Raw genomic sequence first — 10,833 nt, 5'->3', positions numbered from 1 at the left:
AGGGTTCCTAGGAAGGTTGAACTACATTGCTCGATTCATTTCACAATTGACTGAGAAATGCGATCCAGTGTTTCGGCTCCTGAAGAAGCATAATCCGGGAGAATGGGATGAGGAATATCAGAAAGTTTTTGACAAAATAAAAAAATACTTGGCTAATGCTCCAATACTATCACCGCCTAGTCCAGATAGGCTATTGATATTATATCTAACGGTGTTTAACAATTCCATGGGATGCGTCTTGGGCCAACATGACGAAACAGGGAAGAAAGAGAGAGCAATATACTATCTCAGCAAGAAATTCACTGATTGTGAAATGAAGTACTCGTCTATTGAAAAGTTGTGTTGTGCTTTAATTCGGACAACCCGAAGATTAAAGCAATAAATGTTGTATCATACGACTTGGCTGATTTCAAAGTTGGATCCTTTAAAGTACATGATGGAATCAACTGCTTTAAATGGGAGAATGACTAGATGGCAAATTCTACTCTCTGAATTTGACATAGTATATGTAAGTCAGAAGGCTATAAAAGGGAGTGCCATAGCTGATTTTCTAGCCAGCAAAGCCCTGGAGGACTATGACCCTTTGAACTTTGATTTTCCAAATGAAGACTTATTTTACGTAGAAAACACTGAAGAAAACCCTCGAATAGACCACATCTGGAAGTTAAATTTCGATGGAGCTTCAAACGCTATAGGTAACGAAATTGGGGCAGTCTTGGTTTCCCTAAATGGAGATCATTATCCTGTTGCTAGCAAATTGGACTTTGATTGCACACATAACATGGTAGAATATGAAGCATGTATTATGGGTATTCGTGCGGCCATTGAACGTAAAATCAAGGTACTTAAAGTGTATGGAGATTCCGCGTTGGTGATATACCAACTCAAAGGAGAGTGGGAAACCAGAGACCCTAAATTGATCAATTATAAAGAACTGGTTCTTGAATTGATTGACAAGTTTGATGACATCACCTTCAGTTATCTCCTACGAGAGGAAAACCAAATGGTTGATGCATTGGCTACTCTAGCTTCGATGATTCAGGTGAACAGGCTTGAAGTAATAAAGCCTATTCAGATGAGTATCTATGAAACCCCAGCCTATTCTTCCGACGCAAAGGGACTTTAGACGAAAATGGATGCCAAATTGGGAGGGTCCTTATGTCGTAAAGAAGGCCTTTGCTGGTGGAGCTTTGATTCTAAGTGAGATAGATGGAAAAGACTTGCCCAATCCTGTAAACTCAGAATCAGTCAAGAAATACTTCACTTGAAGAAAAGGAACCAAAGTGAAAACCCGCAAAGGGCGCTTTGGTTTCTAAAAAAATGATAATGATGATGATAAAAATGGAGAGGCTAAGGGGAAAACCCGCAAAGGGCACCTTAGGCCAAAGGGGATTTGAGTTGAAAACCCGAAAAAGGCGGCTCAAATATTGATCAGATTGGGACCTGTGATGATCTTGCTTTACACGAACCAACAAGAAAGAATATGTGACGTCTCAGAGCATTGACGGAGTACTGCAGATCTCTTAAACACATGTCAAACTCAGAATGGTCTTCAGAAAGTTTGTACAGAGAAATTCAAGTTGCCATAACTGGAGCACCTAGTTCTTATTTTATTTATATGTGTATTCTTAAAATATATATTTTTCTTTTTTCTTTTTTCCTTCTTTTTTTCTTTTCTTCTTTTGCTAAGATAAACATTCTCAATCAACTTCTTTGTTATCTTCGACATTTTATTTCTTTCGAGTTATGCCCAAGAACCAATTTTATTCTTATCCATTGTTATGACCATTTTTTGCAAGTACGTTGCATTGGAATAATGATTAATGGACTAATAAAACTTTCACAAAGGAAGTTTTGCATATTACGCTGAAAAATTTTAAAATAATATAGGAACCTGAAACAGGACTATTGTTTAGACCACACCAAATTTAAAGGTTGGAAGTTCGAGAAAGAAGAGTCTAAATTTAGACTTTCTCTTTGGATTTTGTTGTCAAAGGCATTGATTGGCAAGATGCCATGTTGGTGACAAAGCTTAAGTAAACAAGCAAGCAATGATCACCAGGCAAGAGGAAGAGGTTACCTCAGAGTAAAGAGCCTTCATCTGCGCATAAGTTTTTGGTACGACACCCTAAAAATGGTGCAAGAAACCAGAATGATTCAGATCCTATATCCTTGAGTTGTGAGGATTGAGGAAAAGCCACATATTTCTACCCTTAGATTACAGTGGGAAAGTGGAGGTACAAGTTTTTGGGGCCCAATTGATTAAACTACAGGGTTCACAGTGGGGGCAATCTGACTAAGCGATGCTTTGAAGAAGCCAGTCAGGCGAGAAGGCGTTGTAGCATGTCGATGTCAAAGCCTTAATAAACTTCGAGTAATGAACAACCTAAGTGTGATCGTTTTCAAAATAATAAAACTCTGTATTCATGCAAATACTATTCACATGCCTAGTTAGGAGTATTTGATTCATTTTGGTAATGCCATCCTAATCATTAGGCATAATTAGGTTCATTATACAGGTCATGTTCCCCAGAGAACAAATCTTGGAAATTACAGATCTTATTTCCCTAAGCAATAGCGGAACAGATCGAAGACGGCAAATCTCATCTTCAAGTGTAAGAGAGCAGATTGAAGCTTGTAATCCTATCTCCCTGAGATTATAGTGAAGCGGATTAAAATAAAGGATCTTATCTATCTGAAGTTACAGCAGAGTAGATCGCATTAGATTGGAGCCAGAAATCTTATCTCCCTGAGATTACAGCGGAGCAGATTGAAGCTGGTAATCCCATCTCCCTAAGATTACAGTGGAGCAGATTAAAATAAAGGATCTTATCTCTCTGAAGTTACAGCATAGTAGATCGCATTATATTGGAGCCAGAAATCTTATCTCCCTGAGATTACAACGGAGCAGATTGAAGCTAGTAATCCCATCTCCCTGAGATTACAGTGGAGCGGATTAAAATAAAGGATCTTATCTCTATGAAGTTACAACAGAGTAGATCGCATTAGATTAGAGCCAGAAATCTTATCTCCCTGAGATCATAGCAGAGCAGATTGAAGTTAGTAATCCCATCTCCCTAAGATTACGGTGGAGCGGATTAAAATAAGGGATCTTATCTCTCTGAAGTTACAGTAGAGTAGATCGCATCAGGTCTTATCTCCCTGAGATCACAATGGAATGGACCGAAGAATTATAGACCCTATTTCCCAGGCGATGTAGTGGAATAGATTGATGCTACGACAGCGAATCTTGTTTCCTCAACATCACAGTTAAACCGATTAAAGTTACGAGATACAAATCCTATCTCCCCGACGTTGCGGTGGAGTGGATCGAAGCACTAGTTCCTATACCTCTGAAGATGCAGTAGGATGGAATAGGGCTACTTGGAGAAGAAGAGCACCGAGGTCCAAGCACGACCGGGCAAAATTGGGCCTCTTTAGTCTTTGCTCTATTCGCATTACACGACAATGAGCAAAGAGGGGCAGCTGTAAGACCCAATTTCTGCCCGGCCCAATAATAAATAACCCAAAAATAATAATAATATAATTAAAATATCCACAGTCCAAAATTACAATACAAGCCAAAAAAAATCCAGCAGTAGGCCCAAATTAAGCTCTAAACCTAAACCCAGCAACTGATTTAGCCCAGATGGCTCAATCTCCTAACACGGTGGCAAACCCTAGCAGCTAGGGCCCTTAGCGCCGCAGCAGATGCCCCATCATTTCCCCGTGCGTGCCAAGCATCGCTCCCTCGCACATGCGCCATCGCACCGTACCTCCACGTCCCCACACCTGCGCTCCGTATTTGCAGGAGATGCGTAAATCAGCAGAAAGCAGGCAAACAGCAGAAAAACGATACAAAAAGGGAACAGAGAGAAAAATAGAAAAAGGGAAAAAGATGGGCGATTTTTATTTTTATTTTTTCATTTTTCTGTAAAATAGAGACTATAAAAGGGACTAATACGTTGTAACCGATAAGTTTTTTGATCAGAATACAAGAGCACCGAAAAAGGTGATTTCTGGGTCACCCTCTCCTTTTGTTCTTTGACGCAAATCTTTTCCTTTTTCTTTTTTTTTTCTTTTGTGTGTTTGCTAAAGAAAATACAAGCAGTAGGAAGAAAAACTTACCCCTCGACCGGACCTGTTGCTCCTTCTCCGTTGTCATCAGAGTTTGGGGCGGGGTTCGGAGAGCCTCCAAATGAGGCGATGAACTGTCGAGCAGCGCTGTGAGGGAGAGAGAGCTTTTAGTTTTGTAAAGAAAAAGGGGGCAAAGTGTTAGATTAGGGTTTTTCTTTTTTTTGTTTGTTTTGTTTTACTTTTGACCACCGGATTAAAAACGGCGCCGTTTAAAGGGCCTGTGACCCGCGCGGTGACCCGACCCGAGGGAAGGATCCGCGCGTTTCACTTCAATGGCCTATTTGCGCCACTGGTCCCTTTGTTTTGCTTTGTGGTTCCAATCCGATCCTTTTTATTTTCTGATTTGGCCCCGTATGTTTGATTCGATGTTGCTCCGGTCCACATTAAAGGTGATGTGTTTTGGGAATAGGGAATATTTCCCACTTGACCCCCATGTCATTCGCGCATCACATTCGGGCCCTCTATTTTGTTTTATTTCTGTTTTCTTCGTGTAATTTAGTTTTGATCTCGATGTGGTCCTTCGATTATTTCGTCTATGGTTCATTAATCTGTTTAATATCTTTGTTTTATTCTTCTTTTAAACTTTATTAATTTGTCTGACTGCTTATTGTCCAATGTTTTAAATTAAGTACTGCTTTTCATATTTTTCTTATTTAGTACATACATGTTAATTAGTTTAAATTGATTCCTTCTTCTCTGTTTATCTTTAATGTTTTATTTCCCTATACATCATTTTAAACTTTTACGTGTTGTTTCGATTTTCTTTAAAATTATTGAGTTTGGTTGTTTAGTGTATTATTTTATATATTAAAATTTTTATCCTATACCAATAGCTCCCAAATCAACCTGTATTTGCCTTTTAAAACTTCCTGTCTTATACTTTTTACTTATTTAAAATTCTTTTATTATAAGATTTATTTTATTACATATTTTGTTTGTTCCAACCTTTCGTATATGTGGATATATATATCATTATTTATACTAAGGTTATCATTTTACATGTGATTTGCCGAAATTAATACATATATTATTTTGCGTATTTTGGTTCGCTTAGGATTATTTAGATACTATTAATTTAGGTAGTATTTATTTAAACACTTTTTTGGTTTGTTTCAAATTTTCATATATGTATATTTTGTTTGTATACTTTCACATATGTGTATATACGTGTATATTATTTATTTTAATTCTTTAGCTTTTAGATGTAGCATTTGTATGCAACCATGGTCCTTATCAGTACGGTTATTGGTTCATTAATTACTTATTGTTCATTGGCGCGCATTTCTATTTATGAATTACCATTTCGTGTTGTATGTTATTCTTCCATTGTTTCTATTTATTCAAAAGATTGCATTTCATAATATTCAAATGTCAAAAGCATTTTTATCCAAAAAGAGTTTTCAAAATAACACAACCCTCGACATTTGGAATTCTCGAGAAAAGGGGGCCCTAACGCATTGGGTTCCAATTTCTCGTTCAATCTAAATGATCGAAAATTTTCTACAATCAAGATGCGTAAATAAAAAAACTCATTTTCGGAATTTGACACTACGTGTCCTAATGCATTGGATGCAACATGTCATCTTCTCGAAAGGAGGTTTTTTTTAATAATAAGGGCTGTGTTCGATGTTAGAAATCTTGAGGAATCGTGCCCTAACTTATTGGGTTTCGACTTCCCACCTGATTTCAAGCAATCGAATATCCCTCTTAAAAAAATTTTTGAAAGGCAAAAAGACAAGCTCTTTCTCAATGACTAAAAATGTTGTGTCCTAATGCATTGGGTATGACATTTTAGTACTTTGGGATGAGATGGTCTTTAGCATTCACATCGATTTATACGAGCATCTTTTTTATTTGCATAATGAATAAAAATAGCAAGGATTGTATTCTTTAATTTTAAAATCTTTTCAAAATCTCGACATTAAGACATTAAACAATCGATTCGGTACCAATTTTGGGCGTCACGAGGGTGCTAACCCTTCCTCGTGTGTAACCGACTCCCGAACCTGTTTTTCTCAAAATTCGCAGACCTAAAATTATTTCAAGGTGAGCCGACCACACCACAATAAAGGATCTGTGGCGACTCCCATTTTATTTTCAAAGTCGATCCCCCATTTTTCAAAATGGATGAAAATGGTTTCGACACATGTGCTATGGAGTTACGCAATAAACGGAGGCTCGCAAGGTAGGGAAATCGTCTCAAACATTGTCACAAGTCACACATGCAAACAAATAAAGCATTAGGCTACCTTAATAAAAGACGCACCACGAGGGGAAAAAGTTGACAAGTTTCGAATTTCGTAATGCACCAAATTTGAACTTGCATTGGAAACAAAGTTTAACCTTGAATTGTTACCTAAGTTATACCCTTTTTACATTTTGATACCTAAATAAATTACTTTTTTTTCAAATCGGTATTTTTGTTAGTCAAACTGTTAGCCAAATTGATAAGTCTATTTCTAAAAAAAGTCTTAACTAGTAAATTGATACCTAAACTATCTCATTTTCCACTTTTGGTGCCTAAACATTTTTCTAATCATGAGTAGTATCTAAACTATTTTTTCCATGCTGGTACTTTTGTTAATTCAATAGTTAGTCAAATCGTTAAGTTTATTTAAAAAAGGATAATCCATTAAAATAGTCATACAACAAAAAAAGAAGATAAAAAGTATTATTTTCTTTATATATATTTAAAAATTATTAAAAATTCATAAAAAAATTTAAAATAAAGAAAATCGATTTTATGCATTGTACTGCATGTCAAAAGTCAAGGTGGCGAAGTGGTAGGCGGGTATACATGGTTTAATCAAGTATGCATACGAGACCATGGTAACATTGGAAGAAGAAGAAGAAGAAGAAGAGAGCAATTTATAATGCATAATGCATGGTAACATTTTTGGTTCATTCTTATGATTTTCGTTCATGAAGGACGCCCAATAAGACGACGATTTTCATGGATACTGTGTGTTGCTAATAGGAGACGCACGAATTACATGTACCAGCCATGACTTGGTGCATTTCATTTCAAAGACTAAATCTATATATAATTCTATATAAAAGGTAGGGTCCATTTATCTTTATTTTTGTCATTATAATTGTAATGGTAAATTTTTAATTTTGGTCCTTTGTTATGCTCACATTTAAGATTTAATCTTTATATTTTAATTTGACATAATTTGATTCTCTACTTTTACAATAACATTAGATAGTCCAAAATAATTAAGATTAACTTTTTAATCTATTTTAAATATTATTCTATTAAAAAAACTTAGCATAATAAATTGGAATAAGTGTTGTTACAAAAATTCACATAAGCTACCAAAATATTAAGGGTGATAATTATTTGGACTAACTAATGACATGACTGTTTTTAGTCATTATAAGATAGTGATAAAATTGTAGTTCGATCTCTCTATTATGCTCACTTTTGAGATTTAGTCTTTATATTTTCATTTGACATTATTTGATCATCTACTTTTATAATGGTATTAGTTACCCAAGTATTTAACATCCCTAGCTATATCAATTAAAATGATTACATGAATTTCTCTTAAAAGCACCTTTCCAGCACTATATATATTTATTCACATGGATTTTTTTGTTTAATTATTTACATGAAGTTGAAATAGGTATTTTAAGAAAAAATTATCCTCAACATTTTGTCCAGAATAATTAAAGGTGTCAATTATTTTAAATTTTCGACTAACTAATGATATTATGTAGTGGAACCAAATTTTATCAACTTAAAGAATAGATACTAAATTTTAAATTTAAACATAATAAAGAGGCCATAATCATAATTTGACCTAAAATAACATATGCCTAATACAATTATTCGTCATTTTATTTAAAAGGCAATTATTTGAAAAATAGGTGGAAATTTTAACTCCAAAAGCAAGACTAAGATTGTACCATACGTCCTATTGATATTTTTATAAAAAATATTTTTAATTTAAGTTAATTGGTATAAATTCTTATAAATTTACGGAAATGAGAAAACTAATATTTACTAAAAATAAAAAAACTTATATATGTAAATGTATATGTATGTGCATATGCCTTGCAAGTTTAGCCCAAATATTTTATATTTTTGTTAATTAGCCCAAATAATAATATTATTAACTTTTCGATTAAAACGTTTTACAGTTATATCTAATTTGAATACCTTAATAGTCTTAAAGACTGACATGCAGCTTCCAGTTTTGCTCTCTCTCTCTCTCTCTCTCTCTCTCTCTCTCTCTCTCTCCCCCTCTGCATTATATAGGAAAATGGTCATTTTTCAAGTTTAGCCCCTATCCTATACTCAAAATTAAGATTATAATAATGGTTAAATTTCAATTTTGATCTTTATAATACACTCAAATTTAAGATTTAATCTTTATACTTCAACTTTTGACATAATTTGGTACCTCAATTTTTACAATATGTCATTGATCAACTCAAATGCTTTACTTTGATTAAAATGTTCATGTAACACTTAATAGTTGTCAACACTATTAAAATTATTCATTAAATTCAAGCCATTGTAATGTCTTTTTTTTGTTACATGACTACTAAGTGAGTATTTTCTTTTTTATTTCAAAATGTCATACCATGGAATTGATGAGCATAAGAATTTAATGGTGTTAACAATTGGATCGAATTTTAAATTCAAAAATAGAGAGATTTGAATTTTAAAATAAAAGTATGCGAGACTAAATTTTAAATATGCAAAAATGTAGAGACTTAAAGTATATTTTAATATTCAGTTATTTACTCTATAATTTAGTCCAAAGAAAAACCTCTTATAATGCCATTAGGTAGTCTAAATACTTTATTTCGATTAAGACGTTGATGTGAATTTTAAGAATTGCTAATTAATTTTTTATTAAATTTAAGTCCATTACAATGTCATTTTATTACATGAATACCGAGTGAGTATTTTTATAATTTTAAATTATCACAACAACAAAATTAACAAATAAATAGAGGATATGTCTACTTAAAATTTAAAAGAAAATATCGTATAACATATATAAAAACCATGACTAAAATCAATTACTGACACCATAAAATATGTGTATATTACCCCCATTATACAAAAATACATGTAGATAACGGTGTTATTTATAATCAAAACGGCCCTAGACAAAGCATTTTCGATTGGCAAATATATTTTGATAAAACCATTATAATACTTAGACCTAAGCATAACCACAAAATCCATTATCACATCGAACTCCAGACGAGCATTGATTGCCACACTTGCCACGATGGTTAACGTTGTTAGCAACATTAGTACAAACTCCACCGCAAACAACGTTGCCCAAACTCGCACCGGTTGCCACATTTTCCGCAGTTGTTCCGATCACTAAGCGCGTTACGACAATGCGTCTTACTGAGAATACTGATGAGATGGTCCCGTTGTTTGCGGAAATACCCTTGCATATGTTTAGAGAAGGGTGAGGATCACAATCGACACCTTTCCTGATCTTATCTTTTGTCGGCGAGGTCTTTAAGAACCGGCTTCTCGATCGGAGGTTAGGTGTAATGACAGTGTTGCGCGGAAGCGTGTAAAAGAGTAAAATTATTGTACTAAAAAATCACACTAAGTTCAATTCCCAGGAAAGAGAGGTGGATCACGAAGATCGCTTAAGTACCACGTCTTTCCTAGCCAGAATATCCCTCTATCGTAATTTAATAGCACAATAAATCACTACAATCACACTCGCAAAATATGCAGAATAAACAATAAAGAACACTAGAATTTTAACGAGGTTCAGCAAATTTTGCCTACGTCCTCGGGCACTACCAAATATATTTCACTCCAAAATACAAGTGAAATTTTTACAAATAAGGAGAGAGAATAATGCCTTAAGTAGAGAATGGCATTTGTGGGATGGTGAAAATGAGAAATAACTAGGCCTATTTATAGTTGAAGCTCAAGGATCAACTTGCAAAGTCACTATACAATTAGGGACCAAAATTGCAATTATCCCAAGCTAAATTTCAACCCAAAAATCTATGCCTTAAATGCTTAGATTTTCGGTGCCCAATTTTCTGACACCCAATCTTTGAAAAGTCAAAGATGGTTGCCAATAATCTCCACCTTGAAGATTTGATTAGGATAATCTTATCTTCACACAATTCTTTCTGCCTTTGACAACAATACTTGATAGTGCCTTCTTCAACTGTTAAACTTGCAGGGTATTGATCAAGTTCAAACAATGTTCGAACTTGATTGTTGTTACCACCTTGGTCATCATATCTGCGGGATTATCTGCAGTCTTGATCTTTTGAAGACGAATTTTCCCCTCATCAATAATTTCCCGCACAAAATGGAATCATACGTCGATATGCTTTGTACGTGCATGATAGACTTGATTCTTTGCTAAATGAATAGCACTTTGACTATCACAATACACGTCAATATGCTCCTGAACCAATCCCAAGGTTTTAACCATACCTTGTAACCAAATAGCTTCCTTTACAGCCTCTGTTACAGCCATGTATTCGGCTTCTGTGGTTGACAACGCAACTGTAGACTGCAGTGTAGACTTTCAACTTATTGGTCCTCCAGCAAGTGTAAACACATAACTGGTGGTTGATCTTCGTTTGTCCAAATCACCGGCATAGTCAGAATCAACGTACCCAATAACACCTTTACCAAGTGTAGTATCCTGCTTGAACAGTATTCCAACATCCACGGTCTTCAGA

At 34.7% G+C, this 10,833-nt stretch overlaps 2 protein-coding genes across 2 annotated transcripts; one reads left to right on the top strand and one right to left on the bottom strand.

The window, feature by feature from the left end:
• The first annotated feature begins 436 nt into the window (after window positions 1–436).
• Window positions 437–1,126, top strand: LOC105767185 (uncharacterized). Its single transcript, XM_012586699.1, has one exon. The coding sequence runs from the start codon at window positions 437–439 to the stop codon at window positions 1,124–1,126; it is 690 nt and encodes a 229-aa protein (XP_012442153.1).
• An 8,194-nt stretch (window positions 1,127–9,320) lies between these two features.
• LOC128041125 (protein GRIM REAPER-like) lies at window positions 9,321–10,625 on the bottom strand. The gene is made up of 3 exons (XM_052630468.1): window positions 10,540–10,625; window positions 10,289–10,384; window positions 9,321–9,642 (listed from the first exon to the last, which is right to left on the bottom strand). Exons 1-3 carry the CDS (start codon window positions 10,623–10,625, stop codon window positions 9,321–9,323), a joined length of 504 nt encoding a protein of 167 aa, XP_052486428.1.
• Window positions 10,626–10,833: the final 208 nt, after the last annotated feature.

Source organism: Gossypium raimondii, chromosome 5 (assembly GCF_025698545.1).
Source record: "Gossypium raimondii isolate GPD5lz chromosome 5, ASM2569854v1, whole genome shotgun sequence".
NCBI lineage: Eukaryota > Viridiplantae > Streptophyta > Magnoliopsida > Malvales > Malvaceae > Gossypium > Gossypium raimondii.
Note: the sequence above shows the minus strand (reverse complement) of the source record. Positions and strands in the feature narration are given on the sequence as shown.

Excerpts from the sequence above, each read along its gene's own strand:
- LOC105767185 (XM_012586699.1), top strand. The coding sequence starts at position 437 with ATGGAATCAACTGCTTTAAATGGGAGAATGACTAGATGGCAAATTCTA.
- LOC128041125 (XM_052630468.1), bottom strand. The coding sequence starts at position 10,625 with ATGGCTGTAACAGAGGCTGTAAAGGAAGCTATTTGGTTACAAGGTATG. Across the intron at positions 10,385-10,539 it reads GTTCAGGAGCATATTGACGT|ATATGATGACCAAGGTGGTA; the intron begins GTATTGTGATAG and ends ATAATCCCGCAG. Across the intron at positions 9,643-10,288 it reads GTTGAAGAAGGCACTATCAA|CCGGTTCTTAAAGACCTCGC; the intron begins GTATTGTTGTCA and ends CCGATCGAGAAG.